The sequence below is a fragment of the Pongo abelii genome, chromosome 13, assembly GCF_028885655.2.
Source record: "Pongo abelii isolate AG06213 chromosome 13, NHGRI_mPonAbe1-v2.0_pri, whole genome shotgun sequence".
Classification (NCBI taxonomy): Eukaryota; Metazoa; Chordata; class Mammalia; order Primates; family Hominidae; genus Pongo; species Pongo abelii.
The window spans coordinates 103,800,227-103,824,316 of NC_071998.2; the positions used below are offsets into that span (position 1 = coordinate 103,800,227).

The window sequence follows — 24,090 nt, forward strand, 5'->3', positions numbered from 1 at the left end:
TGATCCCTAATTTAGAAAAACAAAAAGAAAGATTAAAGGACTGGAAAACAGAACTACAGAAAAAAAAAAAAAAAAGATAAAGACAATGATGGCTCAGGAGACTGGAATCATTAGGCCAGAAGAATGAATATGGGAGGAAAGCACATTTTCCAAGCAGAGCAGACCTAGGCACTCCTAAGGGTACTCACATGAAGGAGTCTAAGAATTTTATACTGATTATAAAGAGGAAGAATTAGGTGGTAGGATGCAAACTTTTTCCTCTCCTTGGGAGAGGAGCAGAGACTAGCTAGGGATGGTGTAGGCTGTACAAGGAGTATTCATACTCCTTTTGCAGTGTTTTCAGCTAAATCTGTTCTTCAATCAGGCATTAGCATACTGTCTCTGGCCAGGATTCTGGGCAAAATAAACCTCTGGCACATTCATTTCTATCATCTCCCATTTTCCCCTCTCTGCCCACTCATGCTATGTCATCAAACTCTAGTAATAGCAGACTCCCTCTATTTGGATAAGATAATTCATTAAAAAAGAAGAAAAAGAAGAAGACATGCCAGAATGTATTAAGCCAGGGTCTTGCTCTGTAGCCCAGGCTGGAGTGCAGTGGTGGGATCATATCTCACTGCAGCCTCAAACTCCTGGGCTCGAGCGATCCTCCTGCCTCAGTCTCCCAAGTTGCTAAGACTACAGGTATAAGCCAGCATGCCCTACTAATTTTTGTATTTTTTTTTGTAGAGACAGGATTTCACCATGTTGCCCAGGCTGGTCTTGAACTCCTGGGCTCAAGCGATCCTCCCACCTTAGTCTCACAAAGTGCTAGGATTGCATGTGTGAGCAACTGAGCTCAGCCCATTATGGTCTTTCTGAAGAGAGTTTTCTAAGCCTTCCAGGGTATTGATCATTTACTCTCATCCTAACTCCAATCCCTTTTTCCTGCCTGATCTCTTAGAGCTTAATCTTCCAGTGGAAGAAGCTCTGTGGGGCCTTTCCATGCTGCAGGTCATGACCTGCTCCGCCCAGTCTTCTGGATAGGCATGTCTCGAGAGAAGTCTTCTACTCAAGGAAAGATTTAATACAGCTTTGAGAGACAGAGGAAAAACCAAACTGTTTTTGGAAAAAACAAACTATTCTCTACTCTCATTCAACACAAAACTTCTGACACCAAGCAATTCTTCAGTGGACACCAGCTGAGTGTCCTATAATTCAATTCTGATGCTATCTACCTGGAGATAGTGTGGGGCCCCACAAGCTGAGGCTCAGTTTTACAAGATTGCTCGCCACTTCAGACGCCAATGGCAAGTAGGCAGTAGGTTGTCACCTATGCCTCTGACTGACTGGCTATAAACCGGGGGCCCCCATGACTCACTCCTTGGATTTGGTTAATTTGCTAGAGTGGCTTACAGAACTCAGGGAAATACTTTACTTACATTCACTAGTTTATTAATAAAGGGTATTACAAAGGTTAGACATGAATAGCCAGATGAAGAGATGCATCGGGCCAGGCACGTGGGAAGGGACATGGGGCTTTAATACTCTCTCCGGCACACCATCTTTCAAGCACCTTCACATATTCAGCTATCCAGAAGCTCATCTGAACCTTGTCCTTTTGGGGTTTTATGGAGGCTCCATTACATAGGCATGAATGATTAAATCATTGGCCATTTGTGATCAGCTCAACCTCAGTCCCTCTCCTTTCCCCAGAGGTCAGTAGGTGGGACTGAAAGTTCCAACCCTCAAATTATAGGGTTGGTTTCCCTGGCAACCAGCCTCCATCCAGGGCCCATAAAGAGTCATCACATTAGAACAAAAGATGCTCCCATCACCCAGGAAATCACAAAGGTCTTCAGAGCTCTGTGTTAGGAAATGGGGTTCAAGGACAAATATCAGAGCAAGGCTGGTGGCTCATACCTGTAATCCCAGCATTTTGGGAGGCCAAAGTGGGAGGACCACTTGAGGCCAGGAGTTCAAGACTAGCCTGGGCAACTTAAAACAACTACAAGATGTTAGGACATAAATACTTACTAGGTTGTTTGGACCTGACTATGTACTAAACAGAATGGTTATGCAGGACCTTGTGTCTACAAAAAATTAAAATTACCCAGGCTTGGTGGCATGTGCCTGTAGGCTAGCTACTTGGGAGGCTAAGGCAGGAGGATCGCTTGAACCCATGAAGTAGAGGCTGCCGTGAGCCATGATTGTGCCTTTAACACTCCAGCCTGGTCAACAGAGCAAGACCCTGTCACTTAAAACAAAACAAAACCAAATATCAGAACAAAACATTCTCCTAGTACCCCTACTGCTCAGGAAATTGTAAGAGTTTTAGGAGCTCTATGTTAGGAACCATGGTCAATGACCAAATATGTTTCTTATTATATCATGGTATCACAACAACCAAATTCCAAGAATGTATTACTTATACAATTAATTATTTCTGAAAGGACAGTAAGAAGGTATTCTTCTATCTCAATTTAGGATTCAGTAAGAAGAAATGAGGCAGAACAGAAGTAGGAAATACTAAAGTTTGAATCAATGAAAAATTCCTCCCAGTCTCATATCAGACTTATGAAACATCATTACCTATGGAAATCCTTCCATAAACAGTTGTTATTTGCTTAGGATAGTTTGCTTAAAGTATCCCAAAACAGGCAAATTAATTCATGTTAAATGAAATGATTAAAGTAGGCCGGGTGCGATGGCTCATGCCTGTAATCACAGCACTTTGGGAGGCTGAGGTGGGTGGCTCACGAGGTCAGGAGATCGAGGCCATCCTGGCTAACACAGTGAAAACCCATCTCTACTAAAAATACAAAAAATTAGCTGGGCGTGGTGGTGCGTGCCTGTAGTCCCAGCTAGTCGGGAGACTGAGGCAGGAGAATTGCTTGAACCTAGGAGGCGGAGGTTGCAGTGAGCCGAGATTACGCCACTGCACTTCAGCCTGGGTGACAGAGCGAGACTCTGTTTAAAAAAAAAAAAAAAAAAAAGAAATGATTAAAGTAGTCCTGAAAGGCTCTTTCCAGCTCCAACACATGAAGGTTCCATAATTTTCCCCAAATGTCTGCTGCTTTGAAAACCTCAACTATCTTAATATTTGTGACATTTATGCCTGTGTATGGCAATGTGATGGTAAAAAGGAGCCATGTGTAAATAATAACTGAAACTTTGTCAAAATAATGTTAAGGAAACATAATTAGCAAAGCAATATATAATTACAAGTCCACTGATTTAGAGAATCAGAAATAACAACTAGAATCAGAAATAACAACTATCTGGCAGGGATGGAAAAATGAAAGCAGATATAAAAGTTACCCCAGCCCTGACCCCACTGCCATTTGGTGTGCAACTATGTATTTCAATATTAATATCTTTCTTCAAACCAAAATGGATTTAAGAGATCCTTAGATTCCCAGTTTTAACAAAGCTGGTCAGATAACTATCTTGAGGAGCAGAAAAATGGTCTGTCTCTTTCTCATATTGTAGAATACCACAGTGACTCTCATATAATAGCCTTCTTTCCCTCCAGATACAGACGTAGAGAAGGGAATTGTTCTTCAGACTTCAATAATGTTTGAATTCCAAGCTACACTATTCTTTTCATTGATTTTCTGAATGTCTAGGTGTCTTAATACCTGAGACATCTTTTAGGAAATTATTTATCATTTGCATTATTATTTTTATTTAAAAATGGGCCAGGTTCAGTGGTTCACACCTGTAATCTCAGCCCTTTGGGAGGTCAAGGCAGGAGGATCACTTGAGGACAGGAGTTCGAGATCAGCCTAGGCAACATAGCAAGACCCTATCTCTAAAAAACAAAAAAAAAAAATTTTTTTTTTCAATTAGGTGTGGTGCTGCATGCCTGTAGTCCCAGTGACTCAGGAGGCTGAGGCAGGAAGATCACTTGGGCTCACTGGAATGAGCTATGATGTGCCATTGCACTCTGGCCTGTGTGGCAGAGCAAGACCCTGTCTCTAAAAAAAAATAACAAAATTTTAAAAAAGATTCTTTCTCTTTAGTAGTAATCAGAATTTAAAACGTATAGTAGTCACCCCATATTCACGGTTTCAGCTACCTGTGGTCAACCACAGTACAAAAACAGGCCAAGGTAGTAAAATAAGATATTCAGAGAGAGAGAGACCACATTCACACAACTTTTATTGCAGTATATTGTTATAATTGTTAATTTTATTATTATTGTTGTTAATCTCTTACTGTGTCTAATTTATAAATTAAACTTTATCGTAGGTATGTATGTATAGGAAAAAATACAGTATATAAAGAATTCAGTACCATCTGTGATTTCAGGCATCTACTGGGGTTTTTGGAACATCGTCCTCCTGGGTAAAGGGGGATTACTGTACAGATGTTTGTCACATAATATTAAACAAGCAGAATGGAGTGGCAACTCTAAAAACGCTATCCATGAGAAATTTCAGTTGAATGTACCTTTCCACTTGGTATCAGTGACTTGGTCAGCTATGTGAATTCTGATTGGGTAGTCTAATTACTTTAAACCAGAGGTTCTCACAATTTCTTGGTTCACGGTGTGCCTTAGTATCTCAGCAATGTTTGCATGACACCCCAGGCCAACAAATATATAACTATTCTGTTTAGTAAGTAGTCAGGTCCAAACAACCTAGTAAGTATTTGTGTCCTTACATCTTGTAGTTGTTTTAAAAAATAATACACATAACGTGAAATAAAAAATATTTAATTTCATTTTTAAATAACCACAATTAATTACTTACTAATGGATGTGTGCCTGGGCTTTGTATCACTTTTCAAACCTTGGAATCAGTTCAGACACCACCAATCCTCATTCCCTGTTCCGCACTGATTTTCACACAGTAGTTGTTGGTTATCAAAGCAATTGCTAAAAACCTAACTTCGCAAAGATATGATGTCACTGAAAGGAATGGAGTGCACTGTTGAAACTGTAAACTGTCTCAAACTACTTCATGTGGTGTCCAACTAGTATAGGTAGTTCTGTGTTTGCTTTCAAAACAATTTTCCATGAGGCCTCTGGGATTTTTCCATGGGGTGCTAGGATGCCATGGTGTATAGTTTACAAACCACAGCTTTAGATCTTTTCTTCAACCACTACCCAAGCAACTGAATGACAATTTCTCTCCCATTTTATCAGGGCCATCTCCAAAAAAGACTTATAAATTAGGTATATATTTTATATATATATATATAATATATACCTAATTATATTATATAATATATAATATAAAGGATATTATATAAACATAACTACTATAATTTTTAGGCATTAAGTTAAAACTGCCTATATTTGATGATTTTCTACCTACAAAAACAATTTTATATGATTCATCAACTTTTTAAAAAATTACATACTTGTATGTCTTGATTGGCTTGGTCAAGAAGGAAGAGCCTCACTTTCAAAAACTTCATGCATGTTTGACAATCAGAGCATAGGTAGGTATAGTAACCTCCCTGTTTCCGTGGAAATCAAAGGTGGAAATCTGTAACTATAGGCTCCAAACTAACATTAATATAGTTCTTGGCCAAGAGTGGCGTGCTATGCAGTGAGCTATTTTTGCACCAGTGCATTCCAACCTGCGCAAAAGAGAGAGACCCTGTCTCAAAAAGAAAAAACAGAAAACATATATATATATATAAAATTTCCTTTGACTGTTAGTCAACTATATATTAATATGGTTATAAAAGCAGCCCACTGGCCAGGAACGGTGGCTCATGCCTGTAATCCTAGCACTTTGGGAGGCTGAGATGGGCAGTTCGAGACCAGCCTGGGCAACATGATGAAACCCCATCTCTACTAAATCACAAAAAATCAGTCAGGTGTGGTGGCAGGCACCTGTAATTCCAGCTACTCAGGAGGCTGAGGCACAAGAATTGCTTGAACTGGGAGGTGGAGGTTGCAGTGAAGCCAAGATCGTGCCACTGCACTCCAGCCTGGGCAACAAAGCAAAACTCTGTCTCAAAAAATAAAAATAAAAATAAAAGCAGTCCACTAAGGAGAGTTATGTTGTTCTCATATATTGCTCTATTTACTACTTCACAGTGAGCCTGTTACCCAAATAAGCAAACAAATCATGCTCTTACAATGAATCAGATGGAAAGGTGTAAATACAGGTATTATTGATTTTATACAACAGACGTTTCCCTAAAAGTTATGTAATACGAATTAAGGTAAGATAATTATGGGAAGACGTGTTTAAGTATACTGGAATGTCTCATTTAGAGGAATCCAAAGGTGAGTTCTTTGTAAATGAAGAATGTTTTCCAAGGGAAACTGGCACTCTCCCATTTGTATATATACAAATTGCACATGCTTATTGTCAACTAAAGGACAAGACTTGTTTTTTCTCAGTGGAGGCTACTACATTTTTAGAAGATAATTATGTGCTTCCACCTTTTTAGCGATTAAGAGATACTATAAATATAAAATAGGGCTAGGTGGCTCACATTTGTAATCCTAGTGCTTTGGGAAGCTGAGGCAGGAGGATCACCTGAGGCCAGGAGTTCAAGATCAGCCTGGGCAACACAGCGAGACCTTGTCTGTACAAAAAAAAAAAAAAATTTTTAATTTAGCAGGGCATGATGGTGTGTGCCTACAGTCCCAACTACTTGGGAGGATGAGGCAGGAGGATTGCTTGAACCTAGGAGTTCAAGGCTGCAGTTAGCCATGACTGGACTGTGCCACTGCACTACAGCCTGGGCAATAGAGTGAAACTGTCTCAAAAATATATACACACACACACGCACGCACACATAATTCTTGAAAAGCAAATTTTAAAATCTGATAATGTCTAAATTTTGTCATGAGCAAAATAAATGGCCACATTGGAAAATCCTGATCTGTTGTTTACAGCAATATCAATTTCCCTCAAGATTAACTTGTTCACACAAAAATATTTTGGGGTCACCGTCAGTAATTATACATATATAAAAATTATATGAAGTACAGCCAACAATGGAAAAAGCATTAAAAAGCCTATAAAGATAATGTGATCGATAATGTTCATATGACTAGGAGCACAACTGAGTTTTTCAATGCCCTTCAACATACATAAACTTCTATAAATTATTTTTGAAAGTGTACAGTCTGATTAATAATATTGAAAATTACAATCGCACAAAAATATTTTTGTTTTCAAAGTACATGAGAGTGAGGGTGGCATGGGACAGAGAAAAGTTGTACAAAACGCTCATGTTCCAAGTCATGTAAGATTTTTTTAAATTATTTATTTATTTTTTTTAGACGGAGTCTTGCTCTGTCGCCAGGCTGGAGTGCAGTGGCACGATCTCGGCTCATTGCAACCTCTGCCTCCCAGGTTCAAGCGATTCTCCTGCCTCAGCCTCCCAAGTAGCTGGGACTACAGGCACGTGCCACCACACCTGGCTAATTTTTGTATTTTTAATAGAAACGGAGTTTCAACATGTTGGCCAGGATGGTCTTGATCTCTTGACCTCGTGATCTGCCCACCTTGGCCTCCCAAAGTGCTGGGATTACAGGCATGAGACACTGTCCCCGGATGAAAAATTTATAAATGCTAAGAGTATGATGTAAATATAATTTGACAAATGATTTTCAAATATAACACCAAGCTGATAGGATAGCTTGATTCAATATTGTTTGTATGAATTTTTTTTTTTTACTGGAAGAAAATGAATTCAACAAAAATACTGCAAGATATCAGAAGAATATTCAATTGCTCTGGTTTTGCTTAACATTTCTGAACTAGGCTGAGCTTTAAATGAAATTCATTCTACCCCTCCTCCTCTCATTTTACTTGGCCAAGAACTTTGCCAACCAGTGAAAAGGGGTGAGAGGAAGCATTCCTGGCACAGGGATCTTCATACAGAAAGTTATATGCCAATATGATCATGTTCATGGTCAATGCAACCTTATAACAAAGAAAAATGGTAAGATAGAAAAAGATTTAGTAATGTTAAAGTGGACTGCCATTATTAACATATGCCCTAAAAGAAACATGGTCTCCTGCTCTGTCACTACAACTGCCAGCAAAAATGCCTCCCTCCTTATCCTCAACTCCATGTTGAACAGATTTTGGTCTCTAATACTATTCTCCATTAAGAAGGAACCAGAGGCCAGGCACGGTGGCTCACACGTGTAATACCAGCACTTTCGGAGGCCGAAGTGGGAGGATCATTTGAGGCCAGGAATTTGAGACCAGCCTGGGCAACACAGTGAGACCCTGTCTCTTTAAAAACAAAACAAAACAGCAACAACAAAAAACAGAGTTTTAGGGAGAGTACTAGTTCCATGTCTTAGGGCAGGAAAAAAATATCAAAATGGGATTGGACTATCTTGTTAGAAAGCAAGAAGACTTTAACATTTTTATGTATCCATTTATTTTTTGTTCTTAGAGATGAAGTTTTGCTCTGTCACCCAGAGCTCAAGTGCAGTGGTGGGACCATGGCTCATTGCAGCCTCAAACTCTGGGGCTCAACCCATCTTCCCACCTCAGCCTCCCAAGTACCTAGGACTACATGTGTGTACCACCACTCATACTCCTAGCTAAATTTTTTATTTTCTGTAGAGACAAGGTCTGTGTTGCCCAGACTGATCCTGAACTCCTGGTCTCAAGTAATCTTTCCACCTCAGCCTCCCAAATGCTGGGATTACAGGCGTGAGCCACTGTGCCCAGCCGAGAAGAATTTTTAAAAAAGGTCCAAGGGTAAGTGCTAAAAGGACAAAGAAGCCAGTTCGAGGTTAGCCAGGCTGTCACAATTTGAACATTAAAAAGAGAATAATAATTACAGCTAAGTGGAATAAATTAAGTCTGTGATAAGCCATGAATTCATAATGAGATGCAAAAGGGAAAGCTAAGATACATAAAAAGATAGTTGTAAAGCAGGTTGAAAATAATAGGGTATCCAATGTCTTATTATATTAATAACTAGGTTGGTGTTAATACTTAGGTGTTTTGTTTCTCCTGTTAAGTATATGTCTATTTATGAAGTATAGCCGTGTACTTTTTTGTTTCAGTACAAGGAGGGTAGGGTAGATACAAGGAATTGTGTGTGACTAAGCCAAACAGTTCCCCAAAAAGCAGATCACGTACCAAAAACAAGCAATTCAGATCAGCACAGGCCCTAACACATATAGCAATATGTATTTTTAAAGGAGACGCAGTGGCTGATGAGTGCCTATGATCACACACAACGACCGAGTAGACATTGTGAGTTCTAAAAGGGTGAGTTAGTCCAATATCCTAGAGAGCTCACAGTACAGACCTGATCCCTGATTGCTCAGGAAAGGAAACATCTATAATTCCTGGCACCACTGCTACCAGAAAAGGGAAAGTTATAATGACAACAGAGCCCTGAGCTATGAAACACTGATCACACAAAAAATAAAGAATATTTCAATTAATGGAATAACTCTAGGCTGCAAGAAACTAACAGTCTATGAGAAAGGCATGAAGTTAAAAAAAATCCTCCTGAGCAGGTAACATTCAGTTATAGAGGGGAACTCATGCACACCAACACGACTTTAGGTTGCCCATCAACACAGCCTTTGGGTAAGCTTTAGGCATAACCAAACCTTGTGGTTTAATTAAGAATCAAATCCATCAACAACTCTGAACGCTCGGTAATTTGAAATTTTGCTTTGTTTTGGTAGTGGTAAGATTACTGTAACCTACACAGGTATAGAAAAATTACTACAATTCTGGAAAAGTATAGAAATAGAAATCTGGAAGAGTATTATAACTCTAGGGAAATATAAAAATGCAAGTATATCAGCTGAGTGCAGTGGTTCATGCCTGTAATCCCAGCACTTTGGGAGGCCATGGCAGGAGGTTCACTTGAGCCCAGGAATTCAAGACCAGCCTGGGCAACATAGTGAGACCTCGTTTCTACTAAAAATAAGAAAAATTAGCTGGATGTGGTGGTGCACACTTGTGGTCCCAGCTACTCAGGAGGCTTAGGCAGGAGGATGGCTTGAACCTGGGAGGTCAAAGCTGCAGTGAGCCATGACTGTGCCATTGCATTCCACTCTGGGTAACAGAGCGAGACCCTGTCTCAAAAAAAAAAAAAAAAAAAAAGTATAGAATGAATAAATTAAACCAACAGGTTAACATTTTAAAATACATTTAATTTTAAGTAAATTTTTGACCACTATATAAAGTGAAGTTTAACAGACAGTATAATTTATTATAATTGTAACTTAAACTATTATTAAACATAATTTAACTAAAAAGCTTATAAACAATGTCTAAATGTTTAAAAAAAATTTTTTTTTGAGACAAGGTCTCGCTCTGTTGCCCAGGCTGGAGTGCAGGTGGCATAATCAAGGCTCACTGCAGCCTTGACCTCCCCAGCTCAAGGCATCCTCCCACTTCAGCCTCCCAAGTAGCTGGGACCACAGGCATGTGCCACCACACCTGGCTAATTTTTAAAAGTTTCTGTACAAATGGGGTCCCCCTGTGTTGCCCATGCTGTTCTCAAACTCCTGGGCTCAAGTGATTCTCCCACTTTGGCCTCCCAAAGTGCTGGAATTACCCGCATAAGCCACCACACCCTAAATTTTTAAAAAAATTTTATTTTAGAACTTTAGTGTATTAGATAAGTAGGTTTACTAAACTGAGTATTAAATTATGAGCAGTGATGAGTATTTTTCTCCATGCCCCAATATCTTCAGACATTAACGAATGAAATGGAACGGAATGCTTGGGAATTGGCAAATAAATACAAGTGACTCTAGCCCAAATTATGTGTGGAAAAAGCAGTGAAAGAAGCAGCTGGGAAGGTTAAGAAGGAGGCAGATATTTAGGGACCTTGTATTACATGTAGATTCTTAGTTTGATCAAATAGGCAATGGGGAGCTACTGAGAGTATTTAGAAAAGGACGAGGCAGAGATCAGTCTTGGCACGGTTATGAACACCCTCTGGTGGTAACAGAGAATAGATTACAGGGTAGAAGTGACCTGCTGCAGGGAAAAGTTAATCCAGGATCAGAGACGGGCAGTGAGATAGAGACTTGTTCAAGAAATAATGCAATATGAAAAGGTGCTCAATGCCATTGATCATCAGAGAAATGCAAATCAAAACTACAGTGAGATATCATCCCACCTCAGTCAAAATGGCTCTTATCCAAATGTCAGGCAATAACAAACATTGGCAAGTATGTGGAGAAAAGGGAACCCTTGTACACTGTTAGTGGGAATGTAAATTAGTACAACCACTATGGAGAACAGTTTGGAGGTTCCTCAAAAAACTAAAAATAGAGCTCACTGAAGCTTCAAATTCCTGGGCTCAAGCGATCCTCCTGCCTCAGCCTCCAAAGCAGCTAAGACTATAGGTGTGCACTAGCACACCTGGCTAATTTTTTTTCAATTTTGTGTAGAGACAGGGCGTACTATGTTGCCCAGGCTCATCTTAAACTCCTGGCCTCAAGCAATCCTCCTGCCTCAGACTCCCAAAGTAGTGGGATTACAGGCATGAGCCACCACACCCAGCCCATAATTTTCTATGATAAGATTCTCTTAATTTCAGGGTTCAAACTTACCCTAACTAGGGCATCAACATATAACTTTTAACAATGTTATACTCACTATGAGGGTTTCTAAAATTAACCCATATAGTCTCCTGATATAATTCAGTGCATCTCTTTTCAGTCTCAGAAGCACAAAGATGTTTAATATATTATCTCATGTATGGTAAGAACTATTACTTAATTTTTAAATATAGTATCGAAACAGGGTTCTTGCTGTGTTGCCCAGGCTGGTCTTGATGGCCTCAAGTGATCCTTCCACCTCAGCCTCCCAAAGTACCAGAATTACAGGTGTGAACCACCAAACCTGGCAGAAACTATTTATTTATTTATTTTTCTTTTATTTATTTATTTATTTTTGAGACGGAGTTTCACTCATGTCGCCCAGGCTGGAGTGCAATGGCGTGATGTTGGCTCACCACAACCCCCACCTCCCAAGTTCAAGCGATTCTCCTGCTTCAGCCTCCTGAGTAGCTGGGATTACAGGCATGCGTAATCATGCCACCATGATTACGCATTAGCCACCATGCCTGGCTAATTTTGTATTTTTAGTAGAGATGGGGTTTCTCCATGTTGGTCAGGCCAGTCTTGAACTCCCGACCTCAGGTGATCCGCCCACTTTGGCCTCCCAAAGTGCTGGGATTACAGGCGTGAGCCACTGTGCCCGGCCTCTTTTTTTTTTTTTTTTTTTTTAACCAAGGCATGTTTAATATCCCTTTATAACTAACCTTTTTAAAAAACAAATAAAAAATCTGTTTCAAACTTTGTTTTTTTTAAGAGACAGGGTCTCATTCTGTTGCCTGGTTTTTGTTTGAAAAAACATTTCCACTTTTGGAACTATAAAACTATCTCCATTCATAATCACGTATGTTCTCATTTTCTCATTCATTCATAGAAACACTTTGACTCCCACACATTTCTTTTTTTTCCTCCCGCACATTTCTTCGTCACTAAAAACATTCTCAAGTAACTAGCATTACATCAGATTGCATTTAAAATCTAAGAGCTGATACTCATTTTCCTTTAACAGCTCTATCACACTTAAAGACTAACTGAAATTCTTATTGTAAAAAAAATCTAAAGCTAAAAGTAAAAATTATTTTGATTTTACAGTTATGGACAATCTACCACACTTTCATAACAATAATTTTTAAAAGATTACTTAAATCCTGTCGAGTGGTTATCCTACAAGCTATATACTTTTCACAACTATATAGTACATTAAAGTACCATAGTTGAGACACCTATGTTTAGTACTAGAGGAACGTCACTGTGGCACTATTAACATGTTTAACATGTTTTCAGTTATTTATTGATTCAACAAATATTTATTGTGTTGGGGACTAAGCCCTCTTTCAGATCTAGCAGTCTTTCATGCTATCACATACAGGCACAAAGTTACGTTCTAAGGATGCAATGATAAGGCCAAACTTGACATGATTCTAGCTCTCACGGTTTTCAAACTGTTCAGTGAAAATAGAGATCAAATAATCACATGAATGAATGTGTAATTAAAATCTAACATGAGTAGTCTGAAATAAACCATTTGATGAGCATTTATAACAATCATTATTGTAGGAATGAATGCTAAATAAACTTGACCTAGCATGGAAGTGGGGGGAGCAGTGTCAGAGAAGGCTTCCAAAGAAAGTGATGCTTGAACTGAAATCTAAGGCATAAAAGTAGGGGTGAGGAACAAAATAACCTTTCCCCCTTTAAAAAGATCACTCTAACTGCAATGTTGAGAATAGACAAGAGAAAATGTCAGGAAACTATCACAGTAGAAAGAGCTAGAGATAATAAAAGTTATTAGTGGATGGAAATGCAGAGATACAAACGGATCCAATAGCTATTTAGGAAGTTAAATCAGGAGGAGAGTGATGGATTCAATATGAAGGAATGAGGAAGAAGGTGTCATGGAGGGTTCCTAGATTTTTTTGGTTCTTGCAGTTAAATATACATTGTCTTTCTATGGCTGCTGTAACAAATTACCCAAAATTAGTGGCTTGAAACGACACACATCTATTGTCTTATGGATCTATATAGGTCAGAGGTCTCACTGGGCTAAAATCAAGGTGTTGCCAGGGCTGCATTTCTTCTTTTATTATTATTATTATTTTTTTGAGACAGGGTCTCACTCTGTTGTGCAGGCTAGAGTGCAGTGGTATGACCAGGGCTCACAGCAGCCTCAAATCTCCCATACTCGAGCGATCCTCCCACCTCAGCCCCATGCCCAGCTAATTTTTTTTTATTAACTTTTTTTTTTTTTTAAAAGACAGGGTGTCTAAATGGATTCTAGGAAAGAATCCATTTTCTGGCTCTGTCCTAAATCTAGTTAACGACGAATGTTCCTATATCTTGCAAGATTAAAAAAATTACTCAATCATTAGCCACCTTTCAGAGTTTACCAAAAATACATAACAAAGAAAAGGAATCAAGCCCTAATGTCTGCTCAGGTGATCTGTCTGTGTTCATGTTCCCTTTCACCTAGACTTAAGGACCCACTCCTCTTAAAACTACTGCCACTTTTTCTACCCATTGAGGTTTGTAAGATGATGATGTATCTTCTGTTTGAATCAACCTTTCTTCCCCATTCATTTTTTTTCTTCTCACATATAAACTCACAGGCCCTTTTCATTTAAAGGATTTTCTGCTTCCAATGTAGACAATTAGATTGATCCCAATAAAGATTAAGAAGAGGTCTTTTGCCCCTTGTCTCAAGCGCCCAGTGGTTTCCTATCAGATGCTATCATCAGAATGTTGTAATTCCCCCTACTGAAGGGCGGTATAGGAAAACAGAATGAACAAGGAACTTGGGACATGGAATCAACTTGGGTTCTCATCTCAGCACTTCCACTTACTATTGAATATTAGGAAAATTACCTCACCATGCCTCAGGACCAAAGGGGATAACAGTAACGCTTTAAAGGGTGGTTACAGGAAATACAGAAAAATATGAAAGACCTAGAACACCGCCTGCCACATGGTAGTTGCTTAATAAATACACACTATTATTGTTATTATTATCTAGCATTCTTTCTCCCTAGTCATTAGGTTAACATCACTAGATTCCTGTCATCCCACATTGACAATTCTCTGTCAGTGAACAGTTTTTCATTAGATAGGCCACAACTAATTGGCATGCAGCTTTCTAATTACATTCACATTTCAAAACTCCCAGGCCAGTCTGAGTGCATGTGTGGATCCCATACTCTCTCCTAACTACACAAACAGTCTCAGATTACTTTACATAATATTCTTCCCAGTGACAATTTCAATCTGGAGCCTACAGGTCAAGCCTAGCATCAGAAATCTAATTTATTCTCTTTGCTCTAGCAATTAAAATGCAACAAAAAGAAATTTAGCCTTTAGAAACCTACTCCAAATTGTGTCTTTGCATCCGTACTCTCATCTTTAAAAAGGTACAAATACAAGAATTTTCAGATGCTTTTTATGCATCACTGGGACAAACTCTTAATTGGGAGGTGGCATACTTTAGTATAAACCTGAAGAATAAACTTGCTTTCCTTCTGGACCATATATGGTTTAGGTGAAGACTTGTACTTGGATCTGAGGTCAAACAAGACACTTCCCAGGAGCCTTGCCATTCCAACTCCTATGCAGCTTGCTGAAATCACAGCTGAGAGCACCTGGACTGGCCCAAAATCAATAGTTCCTACTACCTGATCTGCAGATCTTATGGCTACTACTATAAGCATTTTCAGATATCTGTAAAATTGAAAAAAATCAAACAAAAGAATTCATGTTCCTTACTCAGTATTTCACCAGGTCTCTCTAAAATCAGGCTGAACCAATCCAATGCCATCACATCATCATAGGACCTTGACATTTACCAATAATGAAAGACTCTGTGCTGCTTTTGGTACCTTGTCCAAACCCCAGGTTGACAATCTGCCTCTGCATACTAAAATTCTCATGATTGAAAGCCTACCAAATGTTCCACACTACACTGGACAGTATGAAGAGCATGGGACTGCAGTGACTGTCAAGGGCGTATGAAATTTAGCAGTCCTGATTACTATGATGGCATGAAAGACTGCTAGATCTGAAAGAGGGCTTAGTCCCCAACACAATGGAATTATTCTCTACACCAGACATAATAAGCAAAATATATTTATTTACATTAATAAATTATAACACATAAAGAATTTTTTTTAATCATGGTTCTTTCAGTTATCATTTTAAGATAATTAAGGCCCTTGGTATTAATCTCCATATTAAGTAATTCTTATACATACAAACAGTACAGAAATGATTTACTACAGAAAGTAAAATACAGCTGGGCATGGTGGCTCACACTTGTAATTCCAATGCTTTGGGAAGCCAAGGTGAGAGAATTACTTGAGAACAGGAGTTGAGGAGTTCAAGACCAGCCTGGGCAACAAAGCGAGACCCTGTTTCTACAGGAAAAAAAAAAAAAGAAAAAAAATTAGCCAGGCATGGTAGCATGTGCCTATAGTCTCAGCTACTTGGGATGCTGAGCTCAGGAGTTGGAGGCTGCAGGGAGCTACAATCACACCACTGCACTCCAGCCTGGGCAACAGAGCAAGACCCTGCCTCTTAAAAAAATTAAATTAAAAAAACAGAGAGAAAAAAATACAATAGATCTGAATAAATAAGAATTTTAAAATTTCACTGGAGTCCAGGAGTCTCTAGAACGTGATGTGGACTCCCTCTGCTGGTTCCTAGTAGCAGCAGTTCCATGACATCAACAAAAATCCCTGACAAAGGAGCAACGGAAGCCAAAGGGCTAATCTAAATTCATTTCTATTTAGATTAGGGGATGTTTCATAGTGGATCTGACTATGGGTCAGTCAAAGGCAATACTAAAAATGATTGCGTTTTTACTACAACTACAAAAAAAGTAACCAGCATATTGTAAATCTCTATTTGTGCTAATAGTGGGATAATTTAAAATTTATTTTCATTTGCAGTGCATTGGGTGGTTTTTTTAGCAGCGTATTATCTTTCCAAAATAGACTTCTCTTAGTTTTCATCTGAGCTCAAATTAAGTTATTTTTAATGTGGGCCCTTATAATTTAATGGAAAAATAAAGAGGTCAACAACCACAAGGGAATGTGGACCTATCATTAGTCCACAGAGCACACAAATCGCACATGGCTATGTGAGAGGAGAAGAGGAGAACAGAATGGTATTAGCTGGTTACAGCTGGGAAAGCTGTCACCACAACTTGCTTTTTACAATACTATAATTCTACGAAACTCATGTAACCTTTAGTTTGTCCTAAATATAACTAATAAACTAAAACAGAATCAGCAAGCTTTCAATTTCCAGTACTGGCAGAGTAGTCTGGTTGGTCTAATCCTGCCACAAATATAATACTAAAATATTAAAAATTCACTATTTAAAGGCACTGGAGTCTGACCAGTATCAGGCAAAAACTGCAGCTGGTGAGATTTGGGAACTTGTGGCCTTTTGCCTGAAGCACTCCCCAATCCACTAACAGCTTGGTTAACCTCACCTTACTAGCTTGAGTGTCAGAGGAGAACTCAAGTTTAGGGCTGACAGAGTAGCCAAAAAATTAGGGGCAAGGCTTGAGGGAAAGGCAGAAGGAATAAAGCTCAATTCATGCATATAAAATCCTCTCAAAGTTTTCTTTCACTGCTGAACTACACATATCCAGGGGAGATCCCAGGCAGCCCATCAATAAAGCAGCAGGTGGAAGCTGAAAACACTGCAAGATTTCAGTTGCTGCCCAACACAGGAGAGACAAGAGTTTGGAGTTGAGTAGGAGTTGAGTCAAGCTGTCCGCGAGAACAAAAACCACATTTCAGAAGAATATAACAGAATCCAGAGTTTCCACAATGTCCAGTACCCAATAACAAATCATGAGTTATAGGAAGAAAAAGGAAAACGTGACGCATATGCATCAAAATGCTGTCAACAAAAACCAACTCCAAGATAACCCCAATAATAAAATTAGCAGTCAAGGATTTAAAATCAGCCATTATAAATATGTTCAAGGACTTAAGGGAAAAAGATGCAATAAATAAAAGGGGTATTTTAGCAAAGAAATATAACTATGGAAAAAGACCAAGTGGAAATTCTAGAGCTAAAAAGTAAATTGAAACAAAATGTTCACTTGATTGAATTAACAGCAGATTGGAGATGGCAGAAGTTATTAAAGTTAGAGCATTAGAAACTATCCAATCTGAAAAACAGAGAAAAAAATATTGAGGAAAAATAAGCAGAGCCTTGGAGTATTCGAATAATGGATGGAAACATCCCAAATTTAGTGAAAGACATCAACCTACAGATCCAAAAAGCTCAACAAACCCCAAACAAGAAAACCACCTCTAGGCATACCATAGTCAGACCACTGAAATACAAAGAGAAAATCCTAAAAGCAGCCAGAGAAAAATAACACATTACATACAGGATAAGAACAACACCATTAAGAATATGAAAAGGCAAGCGAGACTGGGAGGAAATATGTGCAAAACATATCCGACAAAGGACTTGTATCCAGACCGAAAAATGAAAACAAAACAACTTACTAATAAAAGAAATAACCCAATTTTTTAAAAAAAGAGTAAAAGATTTGAACAAATACTTCATAAAGGAAGATTTACAATGGCCAATAAGTACAAAGAAAGTGCTCAGCATTTGTCATCAAGGAAATGCATTTTAATACTACAATGAGATACCACTTCATACATTCTAGAATGGCTAAAATTAACGACTGACAACAGTAAATGTGAATCAACCAGAATATTCACATATTGCTGGAGAGAATATAAAACAGTACAAAGAGAGCTCACTTCGGCAGCACATATACTAAAATAATAAAATGGTACAAGTGGCCCAGCATGGTGGCTCAGGCCTGTAATCCCAACATTTTGGGAGGCCAAGGTGGGAGGATTTCTTGAGGCCATGAATTCAAGACCAGCCCAGCCAACAAAGGAAGACCCTCTCTCTACAAAAAACAAAAAAATTCGCCAGGCATGGTGATGCATGCATGCAGTCCCAGCACTTTGGAAGGTAGAGGTGGGAGGATCGCTTGAGCCCAGGAGTTTGAGGCTGCAGTGAGCTATTACCTACCTCAGAGCCCAGCCTGAGCAACAGAACAAGACCCTGTCTCTTAAAAAAAAGGTATCTGAGGCCAGGCGCAGTGGCTCATGCCTGTAATCCCAGCACTCTGGGAGGCCGAGGCAGGCGGATCACCTGAGGTCAGGAGTTCAAGACCAGCCTGGCTAACATGGTGAAACCCCGTTTCTACAAAAAATTAGCCAGGCGCAGTGGCACACGCCTGTAATCCCAGCTACTCGGGAGGCTGAGGCAGGAGAATCACTTGAACCCAGGAGGCGGAGGTTGCAGTGAGCTGAGATCGCGCTATTGTACTCCAGCTTGGGCAACAAAAGCAAAACTCCATCTCAAAAAAAAAAAAAAAAGTACCTGCAAAAGAGACTTATAAATGCTCATAGCAGCTTTATTCACAACAGCCAAAACTGAGACAATCCCAAAGCTCACAAACAGAAGAATGAATAAACAAAATGTGATATAGTCATACCATGGAATACTACTATACAATAACAAGGAACGAACTACTGATCCATGCACAATATGGATGAATCTCACAGACGGTATGGTCAATGAAAGAAGCTAGACCAAATGAGTATACACTTTAAGAGTCCATAAGTTTAAGATAAAACTAAGATTAAAAAAATCAGAACAGAGATGAGTAATTTTAAAATATGAAGATGGGTCAAACATACATAGAGTCAAACAGGAATTCAGACTTGATACAGAATGGAAATAGAGGCATCCTTCAAGTAGTTAAGCGGTTAACTACTTGCCAAGTGAGATTCAATACTTTATAGAGAGTAAATTTTACTTTTATAAACATTTTAAAATAAAAACTCCTTGAAAGCAGCAAATGTGTCTGACTTGATTTGTTTTGGAGCTATCTTAACACAGGTGAAATGTGTACAAAATTTTTACAGCAATGAAGATAAAGGCACAGATAATGCATGATGACAATAAAACTTCTTTGAAAGTGGTTCTGATTTCAAGTAAAAGAGCAAGTGGACATAGATGTCAGAAGAGGCTATAAGGTGAATAATGTGAATACAATTTCAATGTAAATAATCTTAACATAGATTAAAATATAAGATTAATAATATAAAGGATGTTGTATATCTGATCCAATGTCAGATCTACCATCATATGTTGCTTAACAACAGGGATACATTCTGAGAAATTCATTGTTAGGTGATTTTGTGTTATGCAAACATCAGAGTGTACTTACACAAACACAGATGGTATAGCCTACTACACACCTAGGCTATATGGTACAGTCTGTTGCTCCAAGGCTACAAACGTGTACAGCATGTTACTGTACTGAATAGCGTAGGCAACTGTAATACAATGCTAAATATTTGTGTATCTAAACATAGAAAAAGTACAGTAAAAATATGGTTTAGGGAACACTTATTCTATTTTATGAAATGAAGTGTTGCCTGATTCTAGAATCACAAATAAAGCCAATTGAGATCTTAAAATACACACATACATACACACACACACACAGAGTTTAAAAGACAAAAAATGGTATACTTGTATAGGGCATTTACCATGCATGGAGCTTTCAGGACTGAAGCTGCTCTGGGTGAGTCAGTGAGTGAGTTGTGAGTGAATGTGAAAGTCTAGGACATTACTGTACACTACTGTATACTTATAAACACTGTACACTTAGGCTCCACTAAATTTGTTCAATTTTTCTTTCTTCAATAATACATTAACCTTAGCTTACTGTAACTTTATTTTATAAACTTTTAAATTTTTTTAACTTTTTGACTTTTGTAATAACGATTAGCTTAAAACACAAAACACTGGGCCAGGCACGGTGGCTCATTCCTGTAATCCCAGCACTTTGGGAGGCCAAGGTGGGCGGATCACCTGAGGTCAGGAGTTTGAGACCAGCCTGACCAACATGGAGAAACCCCGGCTCTACTAAAAATACGAAATTAGTCGAGTGTGGTGGTGCGTGCCTGTAATCCCAGCTACTTGGGAGGTTGAGGCAGGAGGATTGCTTGAACCCGGGAGGCGGAGGTTGCAGTGAGCCAAGATCATGCCATTGCACTCCAGCCTGGGCAACAAGAGTGAAATTCCATCTCAAAAAAAAAAATATATATTTTCTTTATATCTTTATTCTATAAGTTTTCTATTTTTAAAATTTTTAATTTTTTTTTTACTTTTTAAACTTCTTTGTTAAAAATGAAGACACAAACACACACATTAGCCTAGGCCTACACAGGGTCAGGATTATCAAGATGTCACTAGGCAATTGAAATTTTTCAGCTCCATTATAATCTTATGGGACCACCATCCTGTAAGCAGTCTGTCATTGACCTAAACATCATTATTCAGCACATGAGTGTATTTCAAATTTAGAGTTTTACTTTGCTGTTCTTCTTTTTTTCTTTTTCTTTTTTTGAGATGGAGTCTCACTCTGTCGCCCAGGCTGGAGTGCAGTGATGCAGTCTCGGCTCACTGCAACCTCCGCCTCCTGGGTTCAAGAAATTCTCCTGCCTCAGCCTCCCTAGTAGCTGGGATTACAGGTGCCCGCCACCATGCCCAGCTAATTTTTGTATTTTAGTAGAGATGGGGTTCCTGACCTCAAGCAGTCCACCTGCCTTGGCCTCCCAAAGTACTGGGATTACAGGCATGAGCCACCGCTCCCAGCCTGCTATTCCTTTTTTAAATTCTGGCTACAGTAACTGCCCTATGCTAAATTTTCTCTTATTCAAATACATTTACTATATGGGGAAATGTTCGTAGTAAAAATTCCTGCTGTCATTACCTTGTCCTGAAGAGTTTGCTGCCATTTTCCTATTTTGTTTCAAGTATGTCCAGTGGCAACTGGTCAGCACTTCACAATCACCTGTAAAATATGTGTACACACATATACAATGCACCATATTTTAATCACAAACTAAAAGGAACAGCTAGCCTCCTTACAATGAAATGTTTGCTGTTTCTTAATCTCTTCAGAAAGATACATTTGTGCTGGGCGCAGTGGCTCAAGCCTGTAATCCCAGCACTTTGGGAGGCTGAGGTGGGTGGATCACGAGGTCAGGAGATCGAGACCATCCTGGCTAACATGATGAAACCCCGTCTCTACTAAAAACAAAATTAAAAAAAAAAATCAGCCGGGTGTGGTGGCACGCGCCTGTAGTCCCAGCTATTCGGGAGCGCGAGACAGAAGAACCGCTTGAACCTGGGAGGCGGAGGTTGCAGTGAGCTGAGATCGCACCACTGCACTCCAGCTTGGGCGACAGAGCAAGACTCGGTCTCAAAAAAAAAAATACATTTGAAATGTACACGGACTGAAATCACAAATGTAAACTCTGCTAGTGCCTCAAGCATTTAATTAAATACGGCATTGTTTATTCTTGCAGATGTTCATACCATTTAGCATTACTGTCTTTAATAAACATCATTAGGTTGTATTTACCAAATGTATCAACCAATTGATAGAATCAATACAATCATGGTGCTAGGAAGAAAAATCATTCATTTGTGGTGTCTGCATTCGTCTAAAACACATACCCAAAAACTACTGTGTACACTGAAAGCTAAAAAAGGTAAAGGAGTACTGTACCTGCTCTGCACCATACACTGTATAAGATGCTCGAAATTAGTTCCTTTATTTATTTATCACCATTTTATAGATGAGGAAACCGTACCCAGGGTCATAGAGCTAGTAAGAATTATTTGGGCTGCTGGTTTCCAAACTTCGTGCTTTCGTACTAAATCCTGGAGAGATCCAAGATGAGCAAGACCCTACTCCTGCTATCAAGGAACATATAATCCGATGGGAAAATAAAGTCTTATTCAAGCAACCATAATATTAATTTAAAAAAAAAAAAAAAAGCTTAACAAACCCGCTCTTTAAAAGGTGGGCACAGTGCCGGAGGCAAAGAATTGATTTCATTGGGAGCAAAGAGTGATGCCTTAGTCTAGGGAGCCCGGGAAAGACATAAGGGATAGAAAACAGACACCGGTTTTTAGTAAATGAATCGTTAGGTGTCTCCAGCGGCTGAAGCACAGAGCGAGCAATGCGGGGTTAGGACTGGAGGACAACAGGGCCATCTTGTGACAGGGTAGACTGGCGTGCCAGAAAGGTCCCTGCCTACGGGTGTGCAGAGCCGGCCGGGCCCGGGCTGGAACGAGACGAAGGAAGCAAGTAGGAGCGAGAAATGTTGGGTGGCAAGGTCGGAAGGGAGGTCGCTGCCTGTAGCAACAAAGACGGCGGCGACAGGTTAGCACCGGAGCCACACTTTTCTATTGCCCGGTGCCGCCAGACTGTCGTACTTACCTGGGACCCGAGGACACCGGGACCGCCTCGCCTTCCAATCGCTGCTCTTAAAGGGGGCGCGACCACTTAGGCAAGAGGAGCTCAACTCGCGGCACTACAACCTTCCCGCCCCCGCTGCGCTTCCGCCTCCTGACTGACGTGCACCCCAGGGAGCGGAAACCCCGCCTCCCGCCGGGACCCAACGGCCACCGCCCGTCGTGATTCGCACTTTAGCGGCCACCTCAGTGCAGACGTCACTTTTTTTCCAAAGAGTGACAGTCGAAGAGGCTCACGGGAGATGCAATTGGTACTGTCGGGGGCGGGGCCAGGGTGGGGCGTGGCCCGGGGCGGGGGAGGGGCGGGGCTGCCAGGCAGGGGCGGGACGGAGAACACCTGGGTCCTTAGCACCAAGATTGGCTTTTTCTTCATTGCCACCGCCTGGCCGGTCTTGAGACGGTGCGAGTCCACCTCGGCTGGGCCTCGGAGGAGGGGCGACTCTATAGGCTAAACTCGATTTCGAGCTTTAACAACCATCTCGGATTGCGCATCCGCACACACACATACACACACACACACACACACACACAAATTCAGGAATATTTTTTGTCTACAGTTTACATAATTACACACAATGAAAGCACTGAATATGGAGGATTTTTATTACAGTGCAATAATCTGCATTTAAGAAGTGGATGTGCCACATGGCAGAACACCAAGTTGCCACTAGTGGGATCACCTGCTGCCCACCTGATTCCAGCACAATAGATATCTACACATTTGAATTAAAAGGTAATCTTATATTGACATGTGTTCAAATTGCACTTTTTTTAATTAAAAAAAATGTTTTCTATAGAGACAGTGTCTTGCTTTGTTGCCCAGGCTGGTCTTGAACTTCTGGCCTCAAGGGATCTGCCCACCTCAGCCTCCCAAAGTGCTGGGATTACAGGCGTGAGCCACCTGCCCTGCTTAAAATTGCAGTGTCTTAATCTCTTCCGAAAGATACATTTGAAAAACGCACAGACTTAAATCACAAATGTAAGCTCCCCAAGCACCTCAAAGCATTTAATTAAATAGAATGGATAATGAATTTGAACATATGTTTTTAATAATCGATGTTTGCTCAAGAGTAAAATGTTTATGATGCACAATTTTCTTGTGCATGGATCAATGACTGAAATAATCGTTTCAATATCAAGTATTTATTTACTCAAAACCAAGCTTGTATTTACTCTATACCAAGCAGCTATCGAGT

General features: G+C 39.7%; 1 protein-coding gene across 6 annotated transcripts in view; it reads right to left on the reverse strand.

Annotated features, from left to right (window-relative positions):
- The window catches only part of INIP (INTS3 and NABP interacting protein), a 35,239-nt gene extending 12,224 nt beyond the window's left edge, over positions 1-23,015 (reverse strand). Inside the window, exons 1-2 of one of the 6 annotated variants that reach the window (XM_054520467.2) lie at positions 22,860-23,015; positions 21,342-21,422 (exon numbers count right to left, since the gene is read on the reverse strand). In XM_054520467.2, the coding sequence (XP_054376442.1) occupies positions 21,342-21,366 (25 nt within the window). In that variant the 5' untranslated portion in view covers positions 21,367-21,422; positions 22,860-23,015. Of the gene's footprint in view, positions 1-6,441; positions 6,535-21,341; positions 21,426-22,859 lie in introns of those variants that run through there. The other 5 variants (XM_024252761.3, XM_024252760.3, XM_054520469.2 and 2 more) reach the window with 5 other exon arrangements.
- Between the last annotated feature and the right edge of the window lie 1,075 nt (positions 23,016-24,090).